Source organism: Narcine bancroftii, chromosome 2, assembly GCF_036971445.1.
Source record: "Narcine bancroftii isolate sNarBan1 chromosome 2, sNarBan1.hap1, whole genome shotgun sequence".
Lineage (NCBI taxonomy): Eukaryota > Metazoa > Chordata > Chondrichthyes > Torpediniformes > Narcinidae > Narcine > Narcine bancroftii.
In genome coordinates this window covers 59,004,559-59,021,686 of record NC_091470.1, presented here as the reverse complement: position 1 = coordinate 59,021,686, position 17,128 = coordinate 59,004,559, and the positions used below count along the sequence as shown (strand labels likewise).

The 17,128-nt window shown below is 37.0% G+C and overlaps 1 protein-coding gene across 9 annotated transcripts in view; it reads left to right on the top strand.

The window, feature by feature from the left end:
• Nucleotides 1–17,128, top strand: part of mipol1 (mirror-image polydactyly 1) — a 263,763-nt gene that overhangs the window by 60,326 nt on the left and 186,309 nt on the right. For all 9 annotated transcript variants that reach the window (XM_069916782.1, XM_069916780.1, XM_069916781.1 and 6 more), the window contains 2 exons: nucleotides 13,239–13,374; nucleotides 14,256–14,320. In XM_069916782.1, coding sequence (XP_069772883.1) covers nucleotides 13,239–13,374; nucleotides 14,256–14,320 — 201 coding nt within the window. The remainder of the gene's footprint in view (nucleotides 1–13,238; nucleotides 13,375–14,255; nucleotides 14,321–17,128) is intronic.

The following is a 17,128-nucleotide window of genomic DNA, read 5'->3' as shown; positions in this document are numbered from 1 at the left end:
GCAGACAGAGTAAAAATAAATCCAAAGGGTTTCTATAAGTACATTAAAAGTAAAAGATTAGTGAGGGATAAAATTGGACCCCTTGTAGATAGTGAGGGTAGGCTGAGTGAGAAGTCAAAGGAAATGGGGGAAATTTTGAATGATTTCTTTGCCTCGGTATTCACTAGGGAAAAAAATATTGAACCAGTTGAGGTAAAGAAAAATAGTGGGGAGGTAATGAAGCATATAAGGATAACCGAGGAGGTAGTGATGGCTGTGTTGAAAAAGATAAAGGTGGATAAATCTCCGGGACCGGACAAAATATTCCCAAGGACACTCAGGGAGGCTAGTGGACAGATAGTGGGGCCATTAACAGAGATATTTAGGATGTCACTGGCCACGGGGGTAGTGCCAAAGGATTGGAGGGTGGAGCATGTGGTTCTGCTTTTTAAGAAAGGGTCTAAATGTAAACCTGGGAATTATAGGCCCGTGAGTCTGACGTCTGTGGTGGGCAAGTTGATGGAAAGTGTTCTGAGGGATGGTATTTACAAATATTTGGAGGTACAGGGATTGCTAGGGTGTAATCAGCATGGTTTTGTCAGGGGTAGATCATGCTTGACAAACCTGATTGAGTTTTTCGAGGGGTTACAAAAAAGCTTAATGAAGGGAAAGCTATGGATGTTGTCTATTTAGACTTTAGTAAAGCTTTTGACAAAGTTCCCCACAAGAGGTTAGGAAAAAAGGTGGAGGCATTAGGTATAAATGAAGAGGAAGTGAAATGGATTCAGCAATGGTTGGATGGGAGGTGTCAGAAAGTAGTGGTAGAAAATTGTTTGTCCAATTGGAGGCCGGTGACTAGTGGAGTTCCTCAGGGATCAGTCCTGGGTCCACTATTGTTTGTTATATATATTAACGATCTGGAAGTAGGGGTGGAGAATTGGATAAGCAAGTTTGCGGATGACACAAAGATTGGTGGTGTTGTGGACAGTGAGGAAGATTACCGTAGATTAAAAGGTGATTTAGGAAGGCTGGAGGTGTGGGCTGAGAAATGGCTGATGGAATTTAATACAGATAAGTGTGAGGTGTTACATTTTGGAAAAGCAAATCTAAATAGGTCATATGCATTAAATGGTAGGCTATTGAGATGTGCAGAGCAACAAAGGGATTTAGGAGTTGTAAATAGTACCCTCAAGGCTGATACTCAGGTAGATGGTGTGGTGAAGAAGGCATTTGGAATGTTGGCCTTCATAAATCGGAGTATTGAATTCAAGAGTAGGGAGGTTATGATGAAATTGTACAAGACATTGGTGAGGCCAAATTTGGAGTACTGTGTACAGTTTTGGTCACCAAATTATAGGAAAGATAAAAACAAAATAGAGAGAGTGCAGAGAAGGTTCACGAGAATGTTGACAGGATTTCAAGGTTTGAGTTACAGGGAAAGGTTGTGCAGACTGGGGCTTTTTTCTCTGGAGCGTAGAAGATTGAGAGGGGACTTGATAGAGGTGTTTAAGATTTTAAAAGGGACAGACAGAGTAAACGTGCATAGGCTTTTTCAATTAAGAGTGGGGGAGATTCAAACTAGAGGGCATGGTTTAAGATTGAAGGGGGAATTATAAGGGGAAAATGAAGTGGTAGGGATGTGAAATGAGCTTCCGACAGACGTGGTCGAGGCGGGATCATTGGTTACATTTAAGGATAGTTACATGGATAGGAGAGGACTGAAGGGTGCTGGTCAGTTGGCCTAGGAGGGTGGGGATTTGTTACGGCATGGACTAGTAGGGCCGAACTGGCCTGTTCTGTGCTGTAAGTGGTTATATGGTTATATGTGATATCTTGTGATGTATACTTAAATCAATCAGTAAAAAGAGGATGAAGAGCAATGGTGTGAATTGCCTGAACTTGTTACTTACATTACTTTGCTTTTTTGACCCAGGCAAAATTTGCATCTTGCCCTTAGACCTGTTATTTTTAAGAACCTATTGGATTCATACATGAGTAGCCTATTAAAATTCTCTCTTTCATTCTGTGTCTGTGCCATCCCTGTGCTAATTACATTCAGACTTTAAGGAGAGACACCTGAATGGTAGGTGCCCTTTTGAGTCTTGTAAGCTAATTGTTGCTATTATAAGCTTCTGATGTTGCTTTTCTTGCAGAACATCCTTGACAGTAGTTCCATTCTTGATGCTGATTTCTACTCTCAATAATGCTTCCTATCATCTCTTCATTTTACCATGCAAGTCCTTGAAAGGCTTACCTTTTGCCTCTAGGCCGAGCTATCTTGAGCTGTATCATCAATGACCTTCCTTGCATCATGATGTCAGAAGTATGGTAGTTCCTTGATTGTACATTCATTTCCAATCACAACTCCACAGCAAATGAAGCAGTTCGCGCCTGTGATCTGCAAGACATAAACTTCATTCAGGCTTAGGCTGATAAATGCCTCTCTATCTACCTATAATTTACATTCAATGGTATTACATTTGCTGAATTCTCCACTATCAATGTCCTGAGCAGGTTCCATTAACCACAAGAAAAGGTCAGAAGGGGACATGTGATGCAGCAGAGCCCGGGGGCTCCCCAGTAGAATCAAAATTTTTCTTTCTTTGGCTTGGCTTCGCGGACGAAGATTTATGGAGGGGGTAAAAAGTCCACGTCAGCTGCAGGCTCGTTTGTGGCTGACAAGTCCGATGCGGGACAGGCAGACACGATTGCAGCGGTTGCAAGGGAAAATTGGTTGGTTGGGGTTGGGTGTTGGGTTTTTCCTCCTTTGCCTTTTGTCAGTGAGGTGGGCTCTGCGGTCTTCTTCAAAGGAGGTTGCTGCCAACCAAACTGTGAGGCGCCAAGATGCACGGTTTGAGGCGTTATCAGCCCACTGGCGGTGGTCAATGTGGCAGGCACCAAGAGATTTCTTTAGGCAGTCCTTGTACCTTTTCTTTGGTGCACCTCTGTCACGGTGGCCAGTGGAGAGCTCGCCATATAACACGATCTTGGGAAGGCGATGGTCCTCCATTCTGGAGACGTGACCCATCCAGCGCAGCTGGATCTTCAGCAGCGTGGACTCGATGCTGTCGACCTCTGCCATCTCGAGTACTTCGACGTTAGGGGTGTAAGCGCTCCAATGGATGTTGAGGATGGAGCGGAGACAACGCTGGTGGAAGCGTTCTAGGAGCCGTAGGTGTTGCCGGTAGAGGACCCATGATTCGGAGCCGAGCAGGAGTGTGGGTATGACAACGGCTCTGTATACGCTTATCTTTGTGAGGTTTTTCAGTTGGTTGTTTTTCCAGACTCTTTTGTGTAGTCTTCCAAAGGCACTATTTGCCTTGGCGAGTCTGTTGTCTATCTCATTGTCGATCCTTGCATCTGATGAAATGGTGCAGCCGAGATAGGTAAACTGGTTGACCGTTTTGAGTTTTGTGTGCCCGATGGAGATGTGGGGGGGCTGGTAGTCATGGTGGGGAGCTGGCTGATGGAGGACCTCAGTTTTCTTCAGGCTGACTTCCAGGCCAAACATTTTGGCAGTTTCCGCAAAGCAGGACGTCAATCAAAATTAAAGCCATTAAAAACACCCAAACTCACCTTCAAACTAACTGGATAGCTAGAATATGAGCAGAAAACAAAAATATAAACAAGGTTATTTAGTCAGCGAGCAAAATTCAGCTTCTGCACCAGAACCTTTCCAGGAATGGGCCGTCGAGAAAATGGCAAAATTGTGGCCGCACAAGCCTCAATGTCTGCAGAGGGAACCATCCCAGGAACACGTGTTGGGAGATCGACAAGGTGGCACCAGCCCAAGAGAAACAACTAAATGAGGGAGATTCACTTATCCTCCTCCAGGAGATAAGAAATGGTAATGAAGCGTGACTCCAAAACTAAAGAAATTAATGCATCTCAGGTCTTAAATCTATGCTAGATAAGCTGAATTCCCACATGGTGATGTGAAGGAATGTGTTGGGATGGCAGAGGATCAATTAACAGAGATGTACTCTTAACATATTAAGGAAGGAAAATAACTTTTTTACTGGGGAAAATTGACGAGTTAGAAAATTACATCCGATATAATAACATTCATAGTGTTAATCTTAAAGAAGGCTGTGAGGGAAATTACCTTGTAAAATTCTTTATTAGCGGGATCCCACACATCATGGGACAAAAACACTTTAATGAGCATATAATAATTGAATGAGCACATCGAGCTTTTGCACCAATCCATCTGCAGGTCAGAGACCAAGAGATGTCCTGATATGCTTGCTTAACTATCAGGACCGGGGAAAAATCCTATGTGTCACCATGCAGCAGTCGAGAGAAAACAGGGGCCCATTCATGTACAATTATAGGTCAGTATTATTTTTTACCGAGCTTTATTAAGTAGTCAACTTAATGAAGGGCAGGAGGGAGTTTGATCAAATGAAGAAGAAGCTTTGACCTAAGGATATTCCATTTGCTTTACTTCATTCGCCCTGCAGTTTTGAGGATCACACTCCCTGATGGAGGGACGAGATTCTTCAAAACGCCCAGAGAAGTGGTGACATTCCTGTGTGAATTACCAAGAGGAAAATAAAATTGGCGATGAGTACAAGTGAAGAAAAACTGGATAGGCAGTCATAGTCCTCACGAGCTGCCATGGATATATATTTTAAACTGTTGTCATGTTGTCCACTTACAATGGATAGAAGAGTTCCAATTTAAACCGATTAGTTTCTATAGTAGCTAACTTTTATAGTAATTATTTCTGAGTTGGGTGTTTTCAAATCTATTGCTGTATTCAAAATTGAATAATTTTGTATAGTAACTCATGTTTTTCTAGATGAGAGCCCTGGGCCGGGCATAATAGTTATAAATTAGTCAGGCATGCTGTTTCTAATGAGTGCAGAGTGCACATTCCAGTCTGATGGGGAAGGTACTGCTGAATATTCAGAAGTTAGCTTTGGAAGAGGGGAGGAGGGGTTTTTATTTTTTTTATTAACCTTGTCAGTGCCTTATCCTATTTTTTATTATTTTATCACAAGACGTATTTTTGCTTGAATAGAGGTTTTACAGAAAGGTCATAAATCTTCAATACATATTATATATATATATATATATATCTATATATATATATATATATAAAATATATATATATACATACACAATTATTATTGATGAATAAGGTAGTGAAATTTGTCAGCTTTAATGTGAATGGGTTGAATAGGAAAGTTAAAAGGGAAAGAGTCCTGGCACACTTGAAAAAATTGCAAACTGATATTTCTTTTATAGAAGAAACCTACCTTACTGCGCAGGAATATAAGAAACTAAGGAAGACATGTAATAACATCTTTTAATCCCAAAGCCATCTTGATAAACAAAAACACACCAGTAAATGATTGGAGAAACTATCATTGACCCATCAGGCCAATATATATTAGTTAATTGTCAGCTTTATTCAGAACCCTGGACACTTTTAAATTTATACGCACCTAATTATGATAATTATTCAGGATATTTTCTTTAATGTGTTATGGGACAACAAAATATACTTGTAGGGGATGACATTAATTTCTGTTTGGATCTTGTCCTGGACAAGTCAACGGTGACATTATCCAAAATAAAAGTGGCCAGAACGACTTTGTCTTTCATGAAAGATTTAAATTTGACAGATGTGTGGAGGCAAAGTCACCCTCAAACCAGGACTACTCTTTTTATTCTTGCCCCCATAATTCCCATACTTGGATTGACCTCTTTTTGTTGTCAACATTAGAGTCTATGGAATCATTCACCCTTGACCCTCTCTATTTTGATGCCAGAAAAACCAACTAACATATAGATAGCTTTTGAATCCCACCTTCTTTGAAAAACTAGAATTTTGTAAGTTTATTAGAGACCAGATAAAGTCATTCTGTGAGACAAACTGTCCCTCCATTCCAAATAATTTTATTTTATGGGACACGCTGAAAGCTTATATAAGGGGACAGATAATCTCATATATAAAATGTATTAAGAAGAAATACATAGTAGACACCTGGAAACAGAAATTCTGAAATTGGAAGAGGATTTCCAATAGTCTGGTTCCAAGGGAGTATATAAAGTGCTTGTAAACAAAAAAAAAACCATTCTAATAACTAAACAAAGATATTACACATTGGGAGAGAAAGTACATAAAGTCTTGTCCCGACAATTGAAAGCAGAGGAAAGTTCGAAGACAATTAATTCAATACAGACTGATATGAGTTCAGTCTCAGATAATCCAACAGAAATCAATGACACATTTAAACACTTCTATGGAAATTTATATAAATTAGAATTGCCAGTAGGCTGGACCAAGATTGATGATTTTTTTATCCATTGTTAAACTGACCAAACTAGACCAAAAAGATCAAGCAAATTTGGACTTCCCCTTTACCCCAAAAGAAATTGAAATACCTTAGTCTCATTACAGTCCAATAAATCACCAGGGCATGATGGTTTCCTGCCAGAATTTTATAGAGAATTTAAGGATTTACTTATACCCCTCATCATGGGTGTAATTAAGTTAGCATCTAAAACCAAATTCTCCCTGAATCATTTTCAACTGCTATAATTATTGTAATTAATTTAAAAAAAGAACCATTAAAATGCTCTTCATTTTGGCCCATTTCATTATTAAATTCAGATTATAAATTGATTTCTAAGGCCCTGGCTAACAGGCTTGGCTAATATTGTTGAAATTAATAACTCCAGACCAGAGTGGCTTTATCTTCTCCTACATGAGGCAGTGTCTTAAAAACAGCAGCCTCTATCCTCAAAGACCCCCACTACCCAAGCCATTCCCTCTCCACTCTACTAGATTCGGGAAAAGGTACAGGAGCCTAAAGATGAGCACTCATTGGCACAAGGACAGCTTCCTTACTGCCATCAGATTCCTGAATAATCAATAAACCAAAGACACTGCCTTATTTTTTGTGCACTACTAGTTTTTTATTTATTTATAATAATGTTGTAAGATAGTTAGAATATGACTGTTTGCACCATGATCCTGCCACAAAACACCAAATTTCATGACTTGTTCATGACAATAAATTCTGATTCTGAAATAACTTTGAAATCTGGAATCTAGAATCTTTTGAGATGCCAATCAGCTAACAACCTTTGTAGGGTCTTTAATATTATCTGCTATGCAAAGTCTAAGGCTGAACAAAGTATCACTGTGGTTCTGGATGCTGAGAAAGCCTTTGACAGGCTGGAGAGGCCGAAATTATTTAGAGTCTTGGCCAAACTCTGGTTTGGCAATCGTTTATTAACTGGGCTAAAACTATCCATCATAGACCCAGAGCCAGGGTCGCCACTAATGAACAAATCTTGGCAACGTTCCCCTCGGGCAGGTCAAGTCAACAGGGCTGTCCCTTATCTCCAGAGCTTTTTCCCTTGGCTATTGACCCCCTGGCTGAAGTAATTAGTCATGTCTCAGATATAAAGTGTTTTAAAGTGGCTCAGACAAATCACAAAATTAGCCTTATGGCAGATGATGTAATCCTGAACCTAATAGATCCGGTTAACTCCCTCAATAAATTACAGGCTACAAGGTAAACTGTGGAAAAAAGTGAAATTATTCCACTAACAAACTTTGACTACTCTGAGTACCAGCAAACAAACTCATTCAAGTGGCCCACAAGTGGCATTAGATATCTTGGAATAATGGTAGATAATGACCTTCAGAATTTGTACAAATTTAATTACCTCCTGTTACTTAGTAAAATTGAAGAGGATTTGAGCAGGTAGGTGAGTTTTCCCATCACCCTGATTGGCAGATCAACTGTGTGAAAATGAATATATTGCTGAGAAACAGTGTCTTTTCCAGTCCTTGCCCATTCCACAACCTTTTTTTAAACCCCTTAATAAGCATGTTGGCCAATTTATATGGAACTGTAAAGTATCCAGAGTATTCATGGAAAAGTTAACATGGGACTAAAGATTAGGAAACATCCGGTTGCCCATTTAAAAAAAAACTATTTTGCGGCCAAAATTAGATTGATAACTTCCTTTTTTCAGGGTGATGATACCCCTTCCTGGGTACAAATTGGATTGCACTCCCTAAAAGAGAAGGTGTGCAGTGATTTTATTTATAAATGGAATTCTATAATTATATCCAACAGGACGGACAACCCTATTTTAAAGCCCTTGGTTAGAATATGGTGTGAGACCCATGGAGGCTCTGGACTGAAAAGTGGATTGTCATTGAAAACACCTCTAAGACAAAATGAACTCATACAAGCAACTTTGAACAACAAAATTCTGGGGACCTGGCATCATAATAGGATACAACATCTGGAAGATTGCTATTAAAAAGGACTTTTCATGTTATTTGAACAGTTGAAGAAGAAATATGACTTGCCGAACAAGACCTTCTTTTGTTACCTTCAGTTAAGATCCTTTCTTAAGGCCAGCTTGGACCCTGAATTGGAGAAACTGCTTCATGAAGGAAATGTATCCAAATTTATTTCTAGAATGTACTTTTGAAGGCCCAAGGCCAAGTTTCCATAAATCTAGAATGAGATGGGAGTTAGATTTAGATATAACAATCGATTAACAGCTCTGGTCAGATCTATGTCAAGGAAGTTTGTTAGCTACTATCAGTGTCAGGTATAGATTGATTCACTATAATTTTCTGCATCAGCTGTACCTCACCCCACAGAAAATACATCCGAGTTGTCAGAGATGCGCTTTAGGTGTGGTATAGAGGTGGGTTTCTTCTTACGCTCCACCTGGCTCTGCACGAAGGTGAGACCCTTCTCGTATGACCTTTGTGACACCCTAACTAAGATCACAGGAGTCACCTTCCCAGTGGACCCAAAGCTTTGTCTACTGGGGAACTTTGTGTGTTGGTAGGTCGCTAACTAGTTTCCAAATTAAATTCACAGAAATTGCCTTAAGTGTGGCCAGGAATTGTGTAGCAGTGAAATGGAAATCTGACTCCCCTCTCCTCATTGATATGTGATCTTCAGAAATAAACAGGTGGATTCTTCTTGAAAAGATCACATATAATCTTAGGAAAGGATATAACAGCTTCCTAAAAAATTGGCAGCCTTATCTAGAACATTTAGGCACTTCACTGACGTCACCATAGGATTGCAATTGTTTCTGACTAGCCAGTAGACCTCTGTAAAGTCTATAACACTGTGGTAATATATCTCTGTGTTTTACTGTACGCACTGACGAGGGGATTTTTCTTTATCTTTTTCTTTGTTTAAGAGTTAAGAGTTGGGATTACCACAGCCGAATATGCCAATAGCTTACTTTGAGTCTTGCTGAACCTCAGATTCGGAAGGAAGAATGGACACAAGATTTTGTATTGGTTTTCTTGTTGGTACTGTATTAGTTGACTGAGAGAAATAACTGTTGAACTATTTGGAATATTTAAAATATTCCAGCTCCTATCTATAAATAATGAATTTCTGTAGATTAAATATTTTGCCTGAAACAGATTAGTGAAGCATTTTACCCTAAATTGAGTGTCAATGCTAGGGTTTATAAATAGTTTTGAACTGTTTGTAGGTCTATCTCATGCCCCTTATTCAATCCCAAAATTGTGGTTGCTTAATATTATTTCTATCCTAACAGAACTGCCTACAATAATCCTCAGTTATAAAAATTCTTGAATTTAATATACTGCTTCCTCTTCTTAAATTAACCTCTGATCAAATGCCTCTCCAGTTCCATTCATGCCAATTATGCATTTTGTCTGATTACACATTTGAGAACTGCAAAATTGTTGAAAGTTCAATACAAATGCTGATAGTTTTAAATCACACAGGATTTTAGATGCTTTAAATTTTGTCACCTTAACGGCATAAACTGGAAATGCAAAATTAGTATTCCAGTGTGATTTAGAATCATAAAATCATTCTAGGAAGATACAAAGAGAATCCTCTTTGGCCCAAAGCTGCCTCAACTATAAAATTATTCAATTAATTCCACTGCTCTTTTGCTATTATTCTCTAATTTTCTTCATTTAAAGTACTGGTAATTAATAAATCCTCTTTTGCAAGCTGCATTTGAATTTGCTTCCAACTACCCTTGCAAATGCTACATTTCTGAATGCAACAATTGCTATTTAAAAAAAATATAATGTCTCCCCTTGTCTCTCTATATTATTGAAGACTTTTATCATTTTGCTGGTATCATTTTGGTAAATCTGTTTTGCACCCTCTCCAAGACTTTGACATGCTCATATATACATAGGATTTAGAAGAGTAGGTTAACCAAGGTCCAATTAATATTTTAAAGGTTTCACATTTTTTGATTTTTCTTGCGGCTAATACTCATCAAAGAAATTCCAATATTTCAGTTGCCAAAATACTCTTGCATTCTCGTGCATAGCAAAAATGCAGTTACATATTCAGCTACCCTTTAGAGATGAATAGTTCTTTAGAAAAAAAACAAATATGCATCTCAGATGTTTTAAGTATACTTCTAAAACATTTAAAAAAACAGAATGCAGATTAATTTAGTTTCGACCCAATTTGGCAAAAAGGATAATATTGGGAAAGATGAAAATATAATTTAAATGTTTTTCTTTCATCTATTCCTATCTAATTTCCCAAAACCATCGAACCTTGCAGTTTACATAGTCACTTGCCCTTCCCTGATGTTATTAATTGATGTGGGATATTCCATTAATTTTTTTTTGCTCATTTGTACTGAATTTATAAATGAAAAGAAATTAATTCCTTTTCTATCCCTTCCTTCTCTCCACCTGCTTACCATCACTTGTCAGACTATTAAAAAAAAATAATTTGTAGGCCTCAGGATGCAGACAGGGACCTAGCACAAATTTAAGGGCTGAATGGCTTGTGTGACTTCCTAACAAAAGGGAACCATGTAAAATATTACTTGCATTTGAAATAGGAAGAACATTTATTTTTAACCATTTTGCAATATTTGGCATTTATTTATTCAAATACAAGGCCTCTAAAACAGATCATTCCAACTTTGTCATGGGAAAAGATTACCAGGAGGACAGACGAAAGGATTCTTTTATGTCTTTTTGAAGAAGTAAAACATTCCTATTGCCTCCTAGCAATCTGTGGCCCATGGCTTCTCCAAGTGAAGGAGCATACGGGATCACAGTGAAAAAAATCAGAGCCATGCATCAGAGGTACATTGAGGCTGTGTGTAAGTGCAGGAGCATAACACTACACACCCACCCACCCTGATGGCCACTATTTCTTATTTGTGGGAGGTTCTGTTGTTCCAATATTGATGTCATTAGGTACCTCAGAATCCACAGTGAAAATGAATCATCGTCAATTGTAACTGCCCGAGAAGTAGATTTATTGGCCATTGCTAATTCCTTCAAGGAGTTGATAATGTGCCACCATGTTGAACATCTCCAAGTTTCTAGTTAAACTACTCTCATAATGGTGTTCTGTCAGAATTCCAAGATTTAGCAATGAAGGCATTAAGTAGTCTGCAGTTTTATTGGAAAATGTTCAAGAGAGCAAATGGTGGATGTTGTGGTTGAGATTATTTCTGATTGGGGTGAGGATGTTTTGAGTGAACTTGGCTTTGGTAGGCCAAAAACTGGGAAACTAGCATAGGCATAGCATGGATGGTCTCCGAGTTCATTGTCATAAAGTACACAAGTCACTCTACTTGTTCAGTGAGGAACTTGGGAGAGGCAGCAGGGCTGAACTTGATTGAGATTGATACTATCTTTTGAGAGCAGTTTTGGGAGAGGAAAATGAAGGCCAATGATGTTTGATCTGTATCAGAAAGATAAATGATAGATTGCTAAATTCACACCCTGAAGCAGGGAAATGACTGGAATTAGAAAGAGTGAGTACTTTATTTGTGTCAAGTAAATAAAGGTGGAGGAGAGAACATAGTTAAGCAGAAAACGTTGAGATAAATAGTCTCAAGGATTGATTAAAATTGTGGTTTTTCTCAGCATGGCCTCTGGCCAATCTTATCCTGAATTGGACATTGACTGCGTAGCCAAACACTGCTCCAACTCCATCTGTAAATTTGCTGATAACACCAACATTGCAGACTGGATCGGAGTACAGAACCACATCGAGGAACTAATGGCTTGGTACCAGTGCCAGCAAGACCAAAGAGGTGCTTACAGACTTTTGGAAGAGGGTTGAAGTTCACTCCCAAATCAGCAGTGATAGTGGAAATAGTAGACAGCTTTAAGTTCCTTGGAGTAAGCTTCACTAGTGACTGGTCCTGGTCCACCTACATCAATGCAATTGGCAAGAAAGAGCACTATGAGTCTAAGGAAATTTGGTCATCAGCTCTGCATAAGACCCCAATCAGAAACAATCTCAACCACAAGGTCATGAACATGCTCAGTGCATCATACATGGCCCCTTCCCCCTCCATCCATTCCATCTTGGAAAAGCAATGAACATATTTTTTTTAAAAAACCTTCCCACCCCAACAGCCATATGGAGCTGGACAGATTTAAATGTTAACTCGGTGTAATTAATTTATTTCAGAAGGAAGGGTCAATTTAGAATTCTTCACAAATCACCTCAAGTTGAATTTGATTGCAAAAGCAAAAAATAGATTGGGAACAAAATTAAAGTTGGGTTGCTTTATGTCTTGGAGTTTAAATGACAATGTGTAATTAATAATGTTTCTTTACCTTTTTATTATTTTTTAAATAAACTTGGAACAATGTTGTATTTGTGTCACGCAACATCAAATTAGGCTTGTGTGTGACTTTATTACTGCTGTTTTCACAATATATCCAGTAGGTGGCAGCCGTCTCATTTAAGCAGTAGACCTTGATAGAATGAACTGAGGATGTCAGTGTTTCTTGTAATTGCTCCCAGTCTATTTGTTGCTTACTTATGAATTAACTTGCATTTATTGAACTAAATCATTTCAATCATTTAATTACACCTGAGGAGCTGAACTATAATTGCTTGCAGCTAACCAGGATCTAATATGGCTTCAGCTGTATTAATTTGATGTTTACTTTTCTCAGTGCTAAAAGCATTAAAATGATTGCGCGATGGGATTACATTTTGTTAATTGCTGGCAATCATTAGCTTGGAAATGTTATTGAAGAAAGAGTGTACAATATAGAGGGATGAAATTTATGATTTATGTAATGAACATTAGGGCAGCCTGTCTTAAAATGCCCATGAGATTATTAAGATTTGCTTTCTTTATATGTCTTGGTATATTAAAATATTAAAAGGCTGAAATTATTATTCACCTTTTTGTCGTTCTACATCTGCATTGAATGAGACATGCACGGTACATTTAATTAATGTAATAAAACACCTGCATTTCAGATAATCCAAAAGTAAATGAGGAATGGAAGGAAAAATGGCCTATTTCTAAGAAGCTCCATTGCAGACAATTGGAAATAGAAGAGCTCGAGATTCCGTTGGAAATTTTCTATAAAGAGCTCAGCATATTCACATTTAGGTAAGAAGATAATGGAGTATTATGAAATCTCAACCCTTTCTGGAAAGTAACAATTAATGATTCATGTATCTTATTTTCAAACTTTCTGTAAATGTAATGTTTTAAACTCTTTCAGAAGTGGTGTCTACTGAAGCAATTTCAGTTAGATGGATCATGCTATGGTTCATACCAGTTTGTAGCCACCTGTGGGATAATAACTTAAAAATAGACTTTCATTAATGTGACAACTTTGAAATTCAATGATCAGGATTGAGGAGTAAATATTGGGTGAAAAAAAACCAGAAATAATTCCGATATCCAGTGGATAGATGTTTAGTTTAAGGGGAAATCTCCAACTGTATTATTTCCTCAGTATGAAACAGGCTTAAATTTTTGCGCTCAATTTTTATGCTGTGGGATTTCCATCCTTGGTCTTTTGACTCCAGAGAAAGTGTGCTACCAAGTGGGTTGTGGTTTGATGCCACTAAAAGTAGTGTGAAAAAAGTGAGACCAAGAATTCTTATGTCCACAGAAAGTGGTACCTGTATTTAATTCACTATTTTTTTACTGACTGCATGTTTAGTATTCTGGCTTTTGTTGCCAATTCCCAATAAAACTTCATGATAATCTTGTTCAAAAGAGTCAGATAAAAGACTCAGAAAATTCCACTTTTCATGACTGAAAATCTGATTTGGTACAGTAGATTTGGAATGATAATTGCTCTTTGATTATAAATTTGAAGTTGTTCTGTACATGCTGCATTTATTTATGCTGAAATATATTTTAACTGCAGTGACAATGGAGCTATATGCAACTTTGCATGAATAGGATTTTAAGCAACTCAAAAAAGTGGCATGACCAGTTTTTCAATTTGTTTTTACTGCCACCACTTTTCTTTGTAGCTTAGAAAATATGGAAGAGAAGACAAGATCACAAAGAGACCAAAATGCTGAAATACAAATGGAAGGTTGGTCAAAGATACTTCATTACTGGATTATTATCGATATTAAAAATATTTGTCCTCCATATGTTTTTTTTTCAAAAAGAAGATAATATTCAATTATCTCAAGGAAAAACAATAAAGAAAGGTTGTGGACAAAATAATTGAAAAAGAATGTCAGAAGGTTTGAGATATATTTAAAACAAATTTGATCTCCATAATTTTATCATAATGATATATTATGATTAGGAAAAAGTTACTGTATGTTGACTATCATTAATTTCTTTTTAATGGACTAATTTATAAATGCTTGTCATTTCATTACCATTTATAGCTGAATGTTATGAGATCATGTCTTAAAATAGTTTTTAAAAATTAATTTTATTGATGAACTAAATACAATATAATGTGGGAAATATAAATAGGTAATGTATCTGCTCGAAGTAATACTGATCAAATCTGTTGTGTGTCCTTCATCAATTGAACTGCTAGATAAAGGAAAGTGGAGATATTGCAAAGGGGAAACCACAAGGTAAATTACTGTTGTCAAAAGTCAAAGTTACTGAAAAAGACTGGATAGATTGGAAGATGGGTTTGAGAATGTTAGAGTAGGTAAGAACATTTATTTAGGTTTAATTATAGGAATAGAGCTGGGGAATGGGTCTCAAAATAGTAAAATGGAATGTAAAGGCTGTTATCTGTACTGTATTTGTTTCTTCAGAATAATTAACATGTGAATTAAATTTCCAGATGTATTAGAGAAGCAAAAGAAAATGATGGATTACTAATGTGGAAACACATTGGGATCCCTCTGATTAATTAACATAGGTCTATTGGCCTTCGTTTCTTTAAATACCTTTTCAACATTTTGAGTATGCAAGGAAGATTTTTTAATGATAACAATTAATTGCATTCTCTTTGATTTGGAATGTTTAACAAATCAAACCAACAGCATTTTATCCCAAATACTGAAGAAGAGTTTTTTTTAAATCAAGTATTCATTAGAAAATTGCCACAGTGATAAAATTATTCCTGCCCATGAATGAACAATCTTTACTTTGTTTTTCCTTTTTATAATATAAGGACATAGTTTTTCACATCTTTAATTTGCCTTTCTGTCCATGATTTCTTCTAGCTTTCAGTATTTAAGCATTCATCACACATAAAATAGTGATGTTTCACAGCCAAACATTTACTTCCAACGTAACATATTAAGAAATGTAGATACTCTCTTGCAGGTTTTAAACAACTTTTATCTGCTGGTTTTGAAACCACATTTTGAATATCATAGAGTTTGATCATACATGTAAGGGGATAAATGGAAGGAATGACAATGAGAGATAAACAGAATGTTTACCTTTCCCTTATGAGCTGATGCTGATATGTAAATTTATTCTTCTCTGTTGCACAAATATACATTCTGCCTCTTGCTTAAACACTTCAGAGGTCTTAGTCAAACAGCTATAATGGTGTTTCCAATATTCTGAATGTGTGACATTTGATGAATGTCTTGTGCAGTTTGATATCCAAGGAATAGTGTGAATGAACGAGTCATTGATAACTACTCTATCACAGTGAAGTAATTTATTATTTTACTGTTCATATTCATCTTGACATTTTTATCTGCAGAAGGCAAATTTCATTTGAAAAATCTAATCTAAGATTTATGTTGGATATTGGCTTTTTCCTGTTGATCATGGGAAGAGTTCCCAAAGGAAATTGTGCATCCAATTTCAGATTAAGCAGAAGGTCTGCTGTGGTTAAGGGAGTTCCACATTTAGCATGTGTGCATAATATACTTGGTCTACATTGTGAGTTAAAAATGAAGGTAGCAATCTAGTTTTGGAACAGTGTATCCATGGCGAATGGATCTGTTGCTGTATTTTATTTCTATTATTTTTAAATTCTGCTTTGATGACCTGGATGAGAGTATGAATTAATGTCTTCAGCAGTCTAATGTGCACAGCAAAATATTTTGACCTCCCTCCAGTTTGAAAATGGCTATTTTCTAACTTGCCTACTCTTTTTAATGTAATGACTAGATGTGATGTGAGGAACAGTATCTGGTCCATATGTTTGAATAGCATCAACATTTTATTCACAACCCAATAACAATTAAAGTAAAAGATGTAATAATTATGAACAATTGCTAAATTTTGTTTCATATAAAACAATGTTCTTCCATTAGAACCAAGATCATGCATTTCTTGGAATGTGGTTGTGCTTTATTTCATCACCATATCACTATACTGAAACATTGTTATTATGTTCCTCCACAGCAATATACCTGTCAAGAGAAAAACATAACCCACAATTTTTCATCAATTAAAATCCAAAGACACCATTGTATTAACTTCCCAAAAATTATGCCGCTGATTTCTTTATACTTTTTTACCCCTCCTATTTTCATTTGGTTTCACTTAGAAATGATGTAAAATTCACAATATAGGAAGATGGTTGCTTATCAGGAAAATAACCTCAATTGCCCAGTAAAGCAAGAGTTAATGTTGCATTAACCCTAAATGTTTGTGGCACCATGGTGTGAAGATTTGATGATGCTGTTTCCTTCCAATAAATTAATGTGAGATTGAGTTTTGCAAGATTTACACTGTACTATTAATGCACATAACTTTCTTCAAACATTTCCAATGATTGTACAGTTCTTATGGAACTACCTACCTCTGCCACAATTCAGTCAGCCTGATTGTACATTTTTCTTGCATCTTCACCAGCAATAGATTGATTCCCACATGCTTTGCTGTAATGAAACCCATATTCCTGATCACGATAATGGGCAAAATAGCTGGCGTAGTGGTTAACGTGACACTGTTTCAG